Genomic DNA, 16333 nt, shown 5'->3' on the forward strand with positions numbered 1-16333 from the left:
CTAAGCATCAAAACGGACAAGCGTTCACTCTTATGATGATATCTCAAGTTCTACATGTCGGAATGAGACGATTTTGATTGGGCTAGAAAGTAGGCTTCACGAGCTTTCCAACGACAGGTCACACGTCCTTATAGGAATTATAGAACAAGAGTTATGACATAAACAAGATGGCTCGACTATCCGATTCGCCCACAGCCCAAACCGACGGCCCGATTCCACTCCTTGGGCGCGAAAACTAGCGACGGACCAGCGGGCCCGCTGGTTTCTGCGCCCAAGTGATTTCTGCGCGTGTTTTGGTCTTCGTGATCGTCCAATTAAATTTAGCTTATGTAATTGTTATTTTTTTCCTATTTTGTTTAGAATTTAGGAAGCATATAAATACTTCAAGGGAATTCTTTTATCCCTTATGCTTTTATTTTCCTAAGGTTTTAATTCTCTTAGAATTCTATTTTAACGTTTTCTTTTCTCTTCTCCTTTCATGAACCCTAGATTTTCTTAAAACTCCATTAATGTAACTCTTTGAGGTATTATCGAATTTTCTCTTTATTTTGTTTATTGCTTTTAATTATGTTTTCATTCTTAGATTTGATTTGCATTGTTCGTTTCATGATTGAGTAGTTCGCTTTCTAGGGTTTGGGAATCCATGTTTATATTATGAATCCTTATTATTATTGTTGATGGTTTGATTATTCATTGATATTTCTAGTTGATTAGGTTTATATTGTTAATCTTTGCAATCTGATCAATTGTTTGATTAAATCATGCTAATAGGATTTAGAATCGAAAGATCGAATTTTAGAGGCTTACCTACAACTAACAATTCTGATTATGTTAGCGATCGTACTGCATATGTTGAATTGAGAGGGTTAAGACCCGACCGTAGGATTAACTTGTGCTCTAGATAATTTGAATATTTGAGTTGTTGATGATGTTTTGATTGATTCTAAACTATGAACATGGTGAACCGTTGCCCTAGATTTTTTAGTTTATTTTTCTATTTATTTTAGTTTAAACATTGAATCCTAAATTTCGTGACATTGTTAGTTCTGCCATACCTTGAAAGCTAGATTTAAATAGCCATCTCTATGTGGGTTCGACCCTGCTTACCCTACTACATTGTTAGGAGGTTTTGTTAGGATTTTATTTTTGACGGGTGTATGACAGCCTATTAAGAATCTTGAGGTGTTCCTTTATCCGGAAGTTCCTCTTCTTATTTTGACACTTGTTCCTATGCAGGGTGCTGATATAATGTGTCATAAAAAATGATGCACCCTCGTGAGTTCCTAAGTATAACTCATAGGTCGTCAATGATCCAGCGAGTTCCTCAATGTTGAACTTAAACTTACAGAAACTAGGAAAGAAACTGGTACGTACGTCAAGTCTCTGATAGATTAGTATGCACCTTTGCTTGTTCCTGTACCAATTTCTTAGTCAAGGGAACCCAACATGATTTGGGATCCTTCTTGTTAGTAGTAACTGTTAAGAATATAATTAACACAACTACTACTACCACGATACTATATGCATTCATATAAATGATATTCAATATATTCATGAAGCATATAAAATAAGTACTTTTTAGGCAGAAAAAAATAAGCATAATATAAAGTTGCCTAAAAATTAAAAACTCCAAGTTCCTTTGGTGTACATATTCATAGTTTGATATATAAGTTCCTTAAATAATTTTTTATTAAACTTATAATGTCCAAATGTAAAACCAATTAGAAAATCTGAAATTTGTCCCACAAAAACAAATTTGAGAAAATTTAAAATTGATTAAAAAGATTCAAAATTCATTTGAACAACTTTTATAAAAATCTTGTGAGGAACATGATTCAAATAAATAGTGTATGCATAAAAAGAATCTCAAACAAAGGACGCTTACCTCAAAAGCATCGATACAAATCCTTTTTATTGCAGCCATCATTTGTTCCTTGGAAAGGTGTTATAGTGAGTTTCTTTCTTGGTCTAAATTTATGTCCTAGATTATTATATATAACGAATGCAAACATTCTCGTTGTAGTCACTTAAGTTCCTTTGTGTTTCCATTATATGAGTTTCCTTTTCTTCTATGAATCTGTGGAACTTTCATTTTAAATTACAGGAACTTGTTCCTTGTGTGTTGGTTCCTTTGATGGAAGAACAGAAACGTGTTCCATCATTATGGGTCATCATAGTTTGAGAGATACATTCCGCGTAAAACAAACCCAAGGGAAACACTTTGTGCAGCTTAATGTTAGTAGGTTAGTCAAAAGAGATAATTCAATAAAGCATAACAATGGAGTAAACATAAAGTTCCTCAAAAATATTATCCCATATGAAAAGGAATTTCTTCTTTGTTCCTGTAAGCTAAGATCAATTTTTAAAACAGCGTGATCTTGTGCCAAATGTTGGATTGTTCCTCTTTTATAGGCACAACCCAAGTTATTGGGAGTTTGTTGGAGAGTAAGAAGAACGTGGTCAGCAGACGAGTTCCTTAGACATGAGTTCCTTTGACACGAATTCCTCAGACATGAGTTCCTCTGATACGAGTTTCTCAGACACGAGTTCTTCTAACAAGGGCTCCTCACACGAGTTTGTAATACCTCGTATTTTTTCGGAATTTATAAATATATTTTTAGGTATTTATAAAGGATTTTATGAATTTAATTACATTTAATGTGATTTAAATGTATTTTATTATAAATAATTTAATTTTTAATTATTTACGAAAACCATATTTTATTAAATAAATTAAATGAATTTATTTATTCGGGAATTGTTGGGTCGTATTTCAAAACTATTTTAACTATATTCCGAGCCCAATCCAATTCCGTTGGTAAACCCAACTAGGCTTGCTAGTAATTAATTCTATTTAAACCTAATTGCAAGCCCAACCTAATTTCCTAAAACCTAAGCCCACTAGTGATTGGAAACCTATAAATATAACCCCCCTCTCTTGATCCCCTCACAAAATCAGAATTTTCTCTCTCCTCTCTTGCTCTCCTCTCCTTAGTCCGCCCTTTTCCCTTCGTGCGCCCTCAGCCCCCACACACACACCGAGCACCTCGCTCGTGTGTGCCTCGCTGCTCGCCCCTCTCCTCGTGCCTTCGAGCACACTCGCACACCTCGCCTCACTCTCTCTTTTATCTCGCTCTCGCTCTTCGTCGCACGCACACACAACGCTGCTGCTGCTGTGCTGCGTTGTTGTTGTGTCGAGGGAGCCAGCGCCCAGCGAGGCCTCGCCCCGTGTCGCTGCCCCTGCTCACTCGTGCGCGCCCTGCCCCGCGTTGCACCTGTTGCTGATGTCCGTTCCTTGTGCCGCACACACAGACGGTGCTCGTGTGTGTTGTGTGTTGGTGTTCCGTATACTTTTTATCCTAATTCAATTCCATATTTAAATTATTATATTAAAATTATTGATTTTGATAATTTAAACTGTTGGAAACGGTTATGAACACCGTATATTGATGTTTTCGTATTTGAATTCATGAGATTGATTTTAATTGGAAGAGCAATAATATTCAGATTTAATAAAATAATAAAATGTCAATTTTTATTATCAAAACATGGGTTTTATGATTGCTTATCACTAGGGTTTAAATCCCAACTTAATAGGCAATTTATTTACATAATTTAATGATGATTTAAATTTTGGGAATCAAACTTAATTTTTAGATTTAATATAAAGCCTTAAAGTGTTGATTTTTAATGATTTTAAAGGCCAAAAGTCAATGTTTTTGTACTAGGACTTTAATTGACCAATTGAGACTATTAATTTATTAAGGAACGATGAATTTCTAATCAAAAAAAGGTTTTAGAATCTATAATAGTTTCTGAAAATTTAGCAAACATGGATAATAATTAAGATTCTTTATTTTAATTATAGGAGGTGATTTATAGCTTTGAGTCGTGATTCGCAAAGTGGCCCGCGTACTTAGGTATTCAAGGTACGTACATGACTAGGGTGACCACCCATTCCATGAGGATTATGTGATGTTTATTAATTGTGAATCATGTAAACTTAAAGTGTTGAGAATTCATGTTTGATGTGTGAACAAGCATATTGTTCATTTCGATGAACATAATTGTCTAGACTCTTCTAACAATAGTCCATTTCGATGTCATGTTCAACAAGCAAGACCCACATGTCTTAAATTAACCAACTTTCAGAAATCCATGCCATGGAATCATAGAATGTTGTCTTGTTGATATGGTCGTATGACATTTCCAAGGATATGTGGAACACAAATCAAAATATTTGATATGATCCATCCGAAGTTTGAATGTGAAGAGATTTGTTTGTTTATTAATCAATCATATGACTCAACCCATAAATGACCATCTCATTCAAATAAACGTTCAACGATTGTTTTTGTTTACTTTGAATGTGAGTCTTTCCGTGTCCAAACATAAAATTATTTATGATGATTAATGGAACATAATGCCATTAAGTTCCAGCCTTTGAAAGGACTTTAAAACAAACATAATTACCCTACAATTAATGTAGCAAAACTTTGCTTCATTTCCCACTTGTAGGTCAATAACCAGACTTAGCTCCTGGAATTTGAGTTCCTAACGAAAGTTAGAACCTCAAGCGGTAATCTAATACCATACGAGTTTATTTTCTAAGTCGCTTCTCTTTAACATAAACTTCAAGGTAGAAGTATAATTTCTTAATTCATTTCTTTTGTTCCCGTTTCCTATCCTTTCTAGCACCTTTTCTTATAGTCCAAAAGATTTTACTCTTTGCTTGATCTTCTTACTTTGTTACGTTTACAAAGTCCCTTTCTTTTATTTACTTTGAATGACCACATCGAATTAGTCTAGTTCATTATTGAATCAAAAGAAAATTGGTTACCTAAAAGAATAGGGTTGACCCACAAAACCCACCCCACGCCCGCGAACCCAAGGCCCACGCCCCGAGGCCCGAGCTCGGCCCGGCCCGCCGCGCGCGTGTGTAATATGTGTCCACCCACACCACTCTCACACTTTCTTAAACAAGAGTTACACCCATTCCCCAATTAATAAACAAGGAGAATATGAAGAGTTTTTTCCATGTGGGACTCTCAGCTCTTATTTTTCACTCTTTTTTTCCTTTGTGTTTCCCAATGAGAATTTACAACATAGTGTGGAATCTTCATTGGACTTATAAGTGAAACGAACTCTCCTCATTAGGTTGCCGGATTCATTTCATAATTCTCAAAAGTTATAGTGGACCGATATCTTCTCTACCTTATTGAGTTGCCCATACACATTTCATATTTCTCTGAAAATTTAACATTGTATAAATGCTCAAGTTTGTTAGGCCTTTCATACACTACAAGAAATTGTACCATTAACGACGGAAAATCTCTTCGCTAAATGCCAATAATCATTGATTAACGACGAGATTTTCTGTCGCGAACCCGTCATAAGAGGGGACCGTCATTAATGGAAAATCTCGTCGTTAACCCGTAGTAAAAGACATTTGCAACGGTTGTTCCCGTCTTTGTTTGGTTGTTATTAGGTTGTCATTAAAGATACAAATTCTTGTAGTGATAATTGGGCATTTATAGCTAAGCCACTAGTTAAGGGACGACCTTTATAGGATGTTCATTCCTAGTGAAGACTGTAATACCTTGTAGTGTGCTATAAATTCTAAGGACACTCACATGTGAAAGGGAGTGTTGAAACCCAATCTTACACACATGTGCATGAGTTGTTCTACATTGGAGAAATATGAGAGAAAATATCATCTTATAAACTTGTGAAGTTACTAAAAAATATTACCAATTGGTTTTAGTGTGAAACCTCCATTGAATTTATACGTGGACCGAACTCTCATTCTTCTTATTAGATTACCCATGTCCATTTCATATTTCTCTGAAAGTTAACTAATGTGACCTTTGAAAGTTGAGAGCTAAACTGAAAATTAGGGCAAAATTTAGAAACCGTTAATATTCGTTACTCCGTAATTAAGAAACGGAGGTAGTACGAACTTACGATGTTCATCGCCACGCGGCCCACTAAAAACTTTAGGAGTTGCCGTGAGTATTTGAAATGTAGAGAGTTTGGCGTGACTGTTTGAAATATAGTGATAGTAGTGACTCACCCGACTTTTACCAACAAGATTAATATCACAATATAAAGTTGTGTTATTTTACATACTTATATTCTTTACCAAATATTTTATATCCAGATATTTACAACCGAATTCCACCATAAATCAGTGTATGACAAATGTCACCATTCTATTAAACGTAACTTTTACAAAAACATGTTTGCAAAAATAATCCTATGATTGGTTTGGAAGGAATGCAACTTTAAGTAAACAACTCTCTCTAAGAAAGCTTTATTATTTCAGCTCGAGCTATAAATAGCAGCTTCCTGCCTATCTTACTTACCACAGTTACCATAATTACTAATCTCTTTCTCTCTCTAGCTTTCTCTTACTAGCTAGCTAATTTAAACTCCTTGTAATTTGTTCACTCACTATCTATCACTATTTAAATTAGAAAAGAAGTTCAAATTGAGCTAAACAAAATGGCATTAACACCAACTCAACTCCATCAATTAACCTTCATATTTGGCATACTTGGAAACATTGTTTCCTTTGGTGTCTTCTTGGCTCCATTGTAAGTTTTCCTCCTTTACTTCCTCAGCTAATTTCTATGTAACTCGCTCCTGCCCTATGAATTTATTAGTCACGTACGTTAATGGTGTAATTAACCTGAAAGAATCATGACGGACAGACGGAGGGAGTATATAGTCGATCTTAATTTGATTGTGTACGTACGTAGTGTTGTTAAATATATATAATTGAATTATAATATTAATTGTGGTAATGGTATGATAATATGTAGGCCAACATTTTGGAGGATATTCAAGAAGAAATCAACATTAGGGTTTCAATCAATACCTTATTCGGTTGCACTATTTAGTTCAATGCTATTGTTGTACTATGCATTCTTGAAGGAAACCAATGGAACAATGATTCTTACCATTAATACCATTGGTTGCGTAATCGAAGGAACATATCTCATTATCTACCTCATTTATGCTACTAAAGAAGCCAGGATTTATACAACCAAATTGGTGGGACTTTTCAATGTAGGAGTTTTTGGGCTCATAGTACTTACAACTATGTTGTTCGTTAAAGGGATGGATAAACACACGATGTTTTCAAAAGGCGGTATGCGTGTAAACATTGTTGGATGGATTTCTGGCATCTTCTCCGTTTGTGTCTTTGCTGCTCCTCTTAGCGTTATGGTAAGAAACTTTACTTATTCATCATCTCAAAAATAAAAATAAAATAAAAAAATGCATGTTAAATTAATATTTCTTACTACAAAATTAATTAATTTTACATGTTTATTGATATATTTGTTTTGGGTTGTAATTGCAGAGGCTGGTAATAAAAACAAAGAGTGTAGAATTCATGCCGTTTGGGCTATCATTCTCGCTTACACTTTGTGCGATCATATGGTTCTTTTACGGTTTCCTCATTAAGGACTTCTACATTGCGGTAAGTTAATTACTAAACCAAAAACAAACATTAATTAATACGATCGATTAATTATTGAATGTAATTTGGTGCTAATTATATATACATGTTATTATTTATTTGCAGTTGCCAAACATCCTTGGATTCGCGTTCGGAATAGCTCAGATGATATTGTACGTAATTTACAATCATTTATCAAAGAAGAAGAAAAACAACAACAACAATAATGGTGATGATCTCATGATAAAAGAAGTCGATATCATGCAACTTCAAGAGTTATCTATTAATATAAAACATGGAAATGTTGAGAAAATTGAGCAAGATTCTACAACTTTGGATCAACAAAACAAGCCAGCTGAGGTTATTGAAATTAATGTAGAAGAAATGGTTAAAGTGAACAATAATAATATTATTGTTAACGAGGTTGATGGGAAACCGGCCAATGGCGATGTGCCACGTGGAGATAATGCATGCTAATTAAGTATCTTGTACATCCACATGACTCCGTATATACGCTAGGTCCATGGTGAAGGATGAATTTGATGTTGCCAAAACAAAGAAAAGTATGGTGGTTCCATTAATTAAATGGAAATTTTAGGGGTCAAAAGAAAAGAAAAAGAGTTGACATGGATGTTTAATGTTTTAGAAGGCTAGAATTTTTTATCTTATGTAAATTCTCCAAAATGACTAGATTTATTTCACGTATTTCTAGTGGTAAATATTAATTTTATGTTGTTCTAGTGTATCACGTCTAACTCAGATGTATGGAATAATCACTTTTCATTAATAATATTATTGTTAACGAGGTTGATGGGAAACCGGCCATTGGAGATGTGCCACGTGGAGATAATGCATGCTAATTAAGTAGGTGTGATGGAAGATAGTGAAAAAATATTTTAATTGAATGTGAGACCATAATTTTGGGTAGTTGAAAGAGAGAATTAATAAAATACTAGATTAGATCCCGTGCACGCACGAATTTTGATAATTTTTTTTCATAAAATATTTAACTGATTATCTCCCAAACTATTGCATACTTATAACAGTTTTAACATACTCGTTTAAATTTATTCATCTAATGTGCATATTTAAAATGCTAATATGGCAAAATATTGGGTGATATATTTTTCATTATTAATATAACGATTTGACTAAAATATTACCAATTTAGAATAATTATAATTACGTCGTATCTATTATTCCAGTATTTAAAAACTAAATTTTGTTTCCATACATAAATATTTTATAAAAAAAGGTAGAGAATAAAAATAAAATAAAACAAATATTTTTTTTTGGAAAAGTGATTTTTGGTGGGAAAAAACCCCACCAGAAATTGACACGTGTCAATCTTGGTATCTCTTTTAGTATATAGTAATAGATTAGTGGTTTCATGCCATAAAAGAAAATGTGACAATTAAATTGGGACGGACGTAAATGGATAATGTGATAATTAAATTAGAACGGAGGAAATAATTTTTTTCATTGTTTGTTCTTGTTTTTACCTAGTTACGTTCTATATTTTTTATTTCTTACAACAAATGTTATAAATGTCCGCTTTTATGAAGGGTTTTGACTCATCTCCACAATAAATTTGAAGTATTGTAATTTCTTCATCCCCGTCTGAAAAGTCTGGAATCTCATTGTGGGGGGATCGAAAAAGTCTGTACCCGCCCTTTTTGTAGGGGCAAGGCGCTTGATTTCCCTCGTTATGTTGGAATGGCATTTGCAATTAAGGAAATGACTTTTTCTGCCTTAAATGGTGTATGGAGCCGCCATATAGTTTTATCCATGTCGGAGAAATCTAACAAAACACAATATTTACAATATAAGAGTAGCAACATATGATTACATCCGAAAAGGCTCAAATATTTGATCACAATAGCAATTGGTTCCTTTGTGATCTAGATTGGAGACGCCCCAACATATACATGCATGTGGATATAAATTGGGTTCGATCGGGGTTAAAGTTTATAGTACGGGGAGTGTCATACCACCCCTTAGTGGTCTTTACTAGCCTGAAACTTTGTGTAACAAATTAATGCAAGGACAAGCGTTATTTGTATTACTACTGAGTTAATGTTAATGCAAAAATAATATATACCAAATAATATGTCGAAATGATGATTTAGCTTGCTTTAAGGTGCTTAACAAAATATTCCGAATTGTCTAGAAGCATCTTATTAGGAGTGATCGAATAGATTATTATTTGAGTAGTTTATAAAGGGTGATAAAGCGGGTAAATAGTACGAAGTATAAATTTCACATTGCAACACAATATTAGAATTATGTCGCGGTTCTCAAAATCTTACCATTGTCTTTGCATGGACCTCATTTTAACCTTTAAATACCTGTGTTCCTAAATGACAAATTCATGTTCTTGATTCGATACCTCCAAAGTATCCTTACTGTTATCCTTAAGCGAGAATCTATTCTGAAAACTTTAGGAGATGGAGTTTGTGTAAGAATCTAACAAATCATACCAAATTTGATTCATATTGCCACCTCATCAATTAAATATTAAAATTACATTATAACCACTCTCAGCTCCTAGCACTACAAGAAATTGTACTATTAACGACGGGAAATCCCGTCGCGAAAGGCCAATAATCGTTTATTAACGACGGGATTTCCTGTCGCGAACCCGTCATAAAAGGGGGCCGTTGTTAATAGAAATCCCGTCGTAAATCCGTCGTAAAAGACATTTACGACGGTTATTCCCGTCATTGTTTCGTTGTTAGCCCCGTCGCAAAAGCCTTTTGCGACGGGATTTTTGACCCGTCGTAATTAGGTTGTCGTTAAAGATACAAATTCTTGTAGTGTAGGGCCGACACTGATGAAGAACGGACATTTTCCCGTGTCAAATGGAGCGTTTCGGTGTCAACGACGTTGTGCTTAATGCCTAGCTAAGAGAACAACCATAATCTATGAATTTCACTTTCCTTTGGGGTACATGTTTAGAACAAGTCAAAGAACATACAAGATAGGTTAACAAAAGTCCGCATAACATGCTCATAAACTCATCTCAAGTAAAGACATAACATCACAACTACTAGCAAAGGCTAGCATACACCAAGATTACATACAAGTAAAGGGAGAGAGATTTTTCATGCAATAGTTCTAGTAGGGGTCACCCGAATATAGGTCTAAAGAGAACTACTCACACATGGTAGAACTTAAGCGCGCCTAGATCAGATCTAGCTAAGCAAAACATACATGAAAACATAATTTTCTACTCCAGATAAAGAAAAACTCAACCTAAAAAATGAAATTGAAAATGAACACCAAGAACATAGTATTTTAGGTAAAGAAACTAAACTTCAAATCATAAACTGGAAATTTAGAAACTATATAAAATAAAAAATAAAAGTAATAAAGAGATTAAGTTAAGAAATTATACTTGACTTAAATTGAAAGTGGAGATTCATAACTAAATTAAGCTCCAAAAGTGAAGAATTTGAAAGATTTAAAGCAACACTTAAACTAAGAAAGAAATAAAGTGGTTAAGGGTAGATAGAATCCTAAAAACGTAGGAAACGTACTCCTCTTTATCAAAACCCCCCCTTGGCTCATGGACTTGATTTGGTGGGAGCTTTCAATTCTCTACTCCTTCTTTGAGTCATTTGATGAAGGTGACGAGAAAAAAAGAAGGAAGCCTCTGGGCTACTTGGTTCTTCTCTCTTTTCAATTAGTGAGACATCCCATACATTCCAATACGTCGTTTTAGGTTGACCTGAAAATAGTGAGAGAGAAGCTCTCCATAGAAAACAATCAAAGAAAAGCAAAGAAATATGATTTGATCTAAATGCAACCCAAACACATAAACTGTACGTGCTAATATGTACATATAATAGTCTCTAATGACTTCTAAAGATGTGCAAATTACAAGCGGGTCAGTTATATCCGGGATATATCTTACAGTGCAAGATCTTGCCGATGATGTTTGTTCAAGAGGGGGATATTGGAGGTGTAAGAATAACAATTAATTAATTAAATTAGTTTTGTATTTTTACAAAAATAAAATGTTATAATTATATTTCTTATTTCTTAACCCAAGGACTTAACATTTTTTTAACCACCATAGTAACTTTGGCTAAAAAAGTAAGATGATGTCCTAATAATTGACCAAAAAAAGTGAGGTCCTAATTGGTGATTTTTTGTAAAACTTGGACCCCAATCATGGGGTTAACTCTGGTTTTAATTAAGAAAACCTTTATTTGATTCAATTTGTTACGCCATATGTATTTGTTACATTTATGTTTCTGTTATAAGTGATGTATGACTTTTTATTAATAAACTAATTTTACCTTTAAAAGTATTGATTCTAATATATTAAATTATTGTCAAAAGAAATATTTCGTACTTCCTCTGGATTTTTTTAGGAGTTATATGTTGACCGTCACAAAGATTAAAGAATGTTGATTTTCTTAGCATAATGATACAAGTGGGCAAGTGAATAATAAAGAAATATAAGAACAGAAAGTGGGGTAAATATTTTAATCAAATTAAAAAGCTAGTAGACTCGTGAGAATTATTTATAATATTAGTGAGATCCATGGAAAAGTGAGAAATACAAAGTAATAAACAATGAGGCAGTAGGGATATTGAGTGTAATATTTTAATGGTATATGCAGTGACCTACAAAAAGAAAAACATATAACTTTTAAAAAAGTATAGTCGTAAATGATATAAATAACTCTTACATATATTTAAATGAATGATTAGATTCTCCCTCCATCCTTAAAATATTGTTCCATTTGACATTGTATGGTCTCCAAGACACGATGTATAACGTAAATATTTCTAATTATGTATACGTAAAAAATACAAAAAGTTGACATTAAGAAAACATATATTGAAACAAATCTTACAAGACCAACATGAATATATTATTTCTTATACACTAATGAGAGTTTATGATCAAAATTTTCAAAATTTAATCTAAAAAATTATATTGAGTAATGGGGTAATCTTTTATGAAGGGATGGAGTAATGTAAAAAGTCAAAACCTTACAAGGAGGTAAATTATTCCGTATCGAGTAGCAGTAGTATCACTAGTATGAGGGACGGCGCCACTTATAAGTAACTTTTCGGGCTGCCGTCACAATAAACTGATTGAAATGTAGTGACTCACCCGACTTTACCAACAAGGTTACGTAAATATCTCAATATATTTCCATCAAAATAAATATCTTAATATAAAGTGGTGTTCCTGGTATATTATATTCTTTTCCAAAATTATATTAGCCAGATATTTGGAAATAGAATTCCAACATCAATCAGTGTATGACAGATGTCAACTTACTATTAAAAATAAAATAACTTTTCACACATATTGTTTGCAAAAATAATCATATGGTTGGTTTACAAGAAATGCAACTAAAGTAAGCAACTCTCTCAATAATTTGTGCAACTTCACTCCAGCTATAAATAGCAGCTTCCTCCCTCTCCTACTTACCACAATTACCATAATTAATAATCTCTTTCTCTCTCTAGCTTTCTCTCACTAGCTAGCTAATTCAAACTTCTTGTAATTTGTTCACTCACTAGTCAGTAGTCACTATCTATCACAAATTAAATTAGAAAGAAGTTAAAGTTGAGCTAAACAAAATGGCATTCACAGTTATTCACCTCCATCAATTAACCATCATTTTTGGTATACTTGGAAACATTGTCTCCTTTGGTGTGTTCTTGGCTCCATTGTAAGTTTCCCTCCTTCCTCGATCTTTTCTTGATAACTCGCTTTGTCCGGAATTATTAGTCACATACATTGATGGTTTAACCTGAACTTATAGCACGATCACGTACTGAATCATTCATATATACAGTTTTTTATTGTATTGTGTTGTTAAACATATTGATTTATAATATGAATTAATTGTTGTTTATTGGGTATAATGTAGGCCAACATTTTGGAGGATATTCAAGAAGAAATCAACACTAGGGTTTCAATCCATACCTTATTCGGTTGCACTATTTAGTTCAATGCTATTATTGTACTATGCCTTCTTGAAGGAAACCAATGGAACAATGATACTTACTATCAACACCATTGGTTGCGCAATCGAAGGAGCATATCTCATAGTGTACCTCATCTATGCTACTAAAGAATCCAGGGTTTACACAGCCAAGTTGTTGGGGTTGTTCAATGTAGGGTTTTTCGGAGTTATAGTACTTACAACCATGTTGTTCGTTCGAGGTACGGATAAGCACTCTATGTTTTCGAAAGGCGGTATGCGAGTAGATGTTGTTGGATGGATTTGTGGGATCTTTTCGGTTTGTGTCTTTGCTGCTCCTCTTAGCGTCATGGTATGAAAATCTTTACTCATCTCTAAAAGTAAAAGTAAAAGTAAAAGTAAAAGTAAAAAAAATACATGTTAAATATTTCTTACTACAAAATTTTACATCTTTGATTTAAGGTATGTACTATGTATGCATGGTTATTGATATATTTGTTTTGGTTTTAATTGCAGAGAATGGTAATAAAAACAAAGAGTGTAGAATTCATGCCGTTTGGATTATCAGTCTCGCTGACTCTTTGTGCCATCATATGGTTTTTTTACGGTTTCCTCATTAAGGACTTCTACATTGCGGTAAGTTAATTACTTAACCTTAATCTTAACTATTTATAATATATTTTCCCATTGTAGTACTCCTCATAATATAATGTCCGGAATCAAAATTAATGTCAGCTAAATATATATACTTCCTCCGTTCATTTTTACTCGCAACGTTGGTCACTTTCACGCATGCCAATACACAACTTTGATCAATTTTATCTTTATTTAAGTAAAATTGTAAAAAGTTAATATTTTGAAAATACACATTAAGACGAATCTAACAAGATCCCACGTGACTATGTTTTATCTTACGTATAAATCACCAACAATGATCAAAATATAATATGTGAATAGTGCGAAATCACAAACGTTGCGAGTATTAAAAAACGTGAGGAAGTATTATATATGTATAGGTTCTAGGCTTCTAGCTAGTAATACTAATTATGGTACTAATTATACATGTCACTGTTTGAATAATTGCAGTTGCCAAACATCCTTGGATTTGCATTCGGAATAGTTCAGATGATATTGTACGTAATTTACAATCATTTATCAAAGAAAAGGCAAAACAGTAACAAAATTGGTGATGATCTCATGATTAAAAAAGCCGATATCATACAACTTCAAGAGTTGGCCATTAATATTAATCTTGGAAAAATTGAGCCACAAAACAAGCCAGCTGAAGTTATTGAAATTATTCTTGAAGAAATGGTTGATGTGAACAACAATGATAACGAGGATAGTAACAATATTGTTAACGAGGTTGATAAAAAAGCGGCCAATGGCGAAGTGCCACGTGGAGACAATGCATGCTAATTAAGTACACCGTATCTTTTATGTATCCACACGATTCCGTATACGGAGTAGGAGTATATGCTATGTCGATGGTACGTGAATGATTATGCCAAAAGAAGAAAAGAAACGAATGGAGGGTCCATCTATTAAAATTTAAAATGCAAACTTCAAAGAGAAAAAATTAAAAGAGGTGATATGGATGTCTTTGGCAAAAAGGGAGGAGACAATTAATCAAGGGCTAGAAATTTTGATCGATTTTGTAAATTTTCCGTAGATTCTAGATTTATTTCGCGTATTTTTTAGTGTAAAATATTAAACATTGATGTTGTACGTTCTAGTGTATCACTTCTCATTTCTCACTTCAAATGTATTCCGTCAAAAAATACAAAATCAGAGAAATATATGGAATCATCATTTTTCACGAGAATATCTTAATTAGTCTTGCTTATATTTACTTTGTGGTACTTAAATTATCAATGAAGTTACACGACTAGTACAATCGAGGACAAAGCAAAATAAATGGGACGCTCTCAAAAACACAAAATTTTGTCTCTTTGATTTCCTTAGTATACTAAATTTTTTAAAAATAAATTCAAGTCCAATTCATACATCATCGATCATGCACATATACGACCAAACTTGTTTTGTGTATAGTGGAGATGATGGAGAACTCGATAAATTTAAAGTCATAAGTTCGAGCCTCTATAAAATATAAGTGACGTATCTAATTAGCCAAATTAGACAAGACATTAGTTATCTAATTAGGCAAGACATTAGTTATAGAAGATTCAGAGATGTTAAGAGGCAAGCAATTAATCTAAAACTTGCTGTCATGTACGTTAGGTGTCAAATGGCTTAGTGTTTTAAGCGTGTTTTGTGTGCTATGTTTTGTTTTGTTGTGTTCGTTGTTTGTTTGTATTAATTTACTTCCTTTCGGTAATAAAATCTTATTTCACGAAAAAATAATGCTTTGTACAAGAAAATCTCATACGTTTTTAATCCAAAGTGTTTAAAGTCTAGCCGATATATTTAAATAAGAACTAAATAAAACTAGTGCTTAAAATAAAGTGAATAAAACATATACTACATTTGTTTCGTAAAGATCTTTACAATTACAATTTGCACAAATATTAATACGAAAATAGACAAATTGGTTGAATATAATAAAATATGGATAAAATAAGAGAAATGTGTAAAAGGTGGGTGAGTGTAAGACAAATATGAATAAAAAGTGAGTGGAAAATACTCCATAGTAAATAATGTGGGGTAAATTGGATAAGGTAGTAAACTTAATTTCATGTTTAAAAATAAAATAAGGCAAATTGTAAAAAATATTATTAAACGGACTAATTAAATCAAAAAGTGTAAAGATAATTTTGAAACGGGGTAATATAGCCTACATCCGACGATACAAATTAAATATGAATTTTATTCCATTATAAAAAAGGAGAAAAAACACACATGAACATAGATACTAAAGTTTACTCCAATGCAACATGAGTCCACTGAAGGGAGA

At 33.1% G+C, this 16333-nt stretch overlaps 2 protein-coding genes across 2 annotated transcripts; both read left to right on the forward strand.

Moving 5' to 3' along the window:
• Positions 1 to 6382: 6382 nt before the first annotated feature.
• Positions 6383 to 8271, forward strand: LOC110791322 (bidirectional sugar transporter SWEET9). Its single transcript, XM_021996075.2, has 4 exons — positions 6383 to 6596; positions 6825 to 7230; positions 7367 to 7486; positions 7592 to 8271. The coding sequence occupies exons 1-4, from the start codon at positions 6505 to 6507 to the stop codon at positions 7940 to 7942; spliced, it is 969 nt and encodes a 322-aa protein (XP_021851767.2). The 5' UTR covers positions 6383 to 6504; the 3' UTR covers positions 7943 to 8271.
• A 4659-nt stretch (positions 8272 to 12930) lies between these two features.
• LOC110791317 (bidirectional sugar transporter SWEET9) lies at positions 12931 to 15233 on the forward strand. The gene is made up of 4 exons (XM_021996071.2): positions 12931 to 13164; positions 13366 to 13771; positions 13936 to 14055; positions 14506 to 15233. The coding sequence occupies exons 1-4, from the start codon at positions 13073 to 13075 to the stop codon at positions 14836 to 14838; spliced, it is 951 nt and encodes a 316-aa protein (XP_021851763.1). The 5' UTR covers positions 12931 to 13072; the 3' UTR covers positions 14839 to 15233.
• The last annotated feature ends 1100 nt before the right edge of the window (positions 15234 to 16333 follow it).

Source organism: Spinacia oleracea, chromosome 6, assembly GCF_020520425.1.
Source record: "Spinacia oleracea cultivar Varoflay chromosome 6, BTI_SOV_V1, whole genome shotgun sequence".
Classification (NCBI taxonomy): Eukaryota; Viridiplantae; Streptophyta; class Magnoliopsida; order Caryophyllales; family Amaranthaceae; genus Spinacia; species Spinacia oleracea.

What these genes read in the sequence shown, in the direction of transcription:
- LOC110791322 (XM_021996075.2), top strand. Translation starts at nt 6,505, where the DNA reads ATGGCATTAACACCAACTCAACTCCATCAATTAACCTTCATATTTGGC. An exon ending in CTGCTCCTCTTAGCGTTATG is followed by an intron (nt 7,231 to 7,366) that starts GTAAGAAACTTT and finishes TTGTAATTGCAG; the next exon opens with AGGCTGGTAATAAAAACAAA. An exon ending in TTAAGGACTTCTACATTGCG is followed by an intron (nt 7,487 to 7,591) that starts GTAAGTTAATTA and finishes ATTTATTTGCAG; the next exon opens with TTGCCAAACATCCTTGGATT.
- LOC110791317 (XM_021996071.2), top strand. Translation starts at nt 13,073, where the DNA reads ATGGCATTCACAGTTATTCACCTCCATCAATTAACCATCATTTTTGGT. An exon ending in GGTGTGTTCTTGGCTCCATT is followed by an intron (nt 13,165 to 13,365) that starts GTAAGTTTCCCT and finishes GGTATAATGTAG; the next exon opens with GCCAACATTTTGGAGGATAT. An exon ending in TTAAGGACTTCTACATTGCG is followed by an intron (nt 14,056 to 14,505) that starts GTAAGTTAATTA and finishes GAATAATTGCAG; the next exon opens with TTGCCAAACATCCTTGGATT.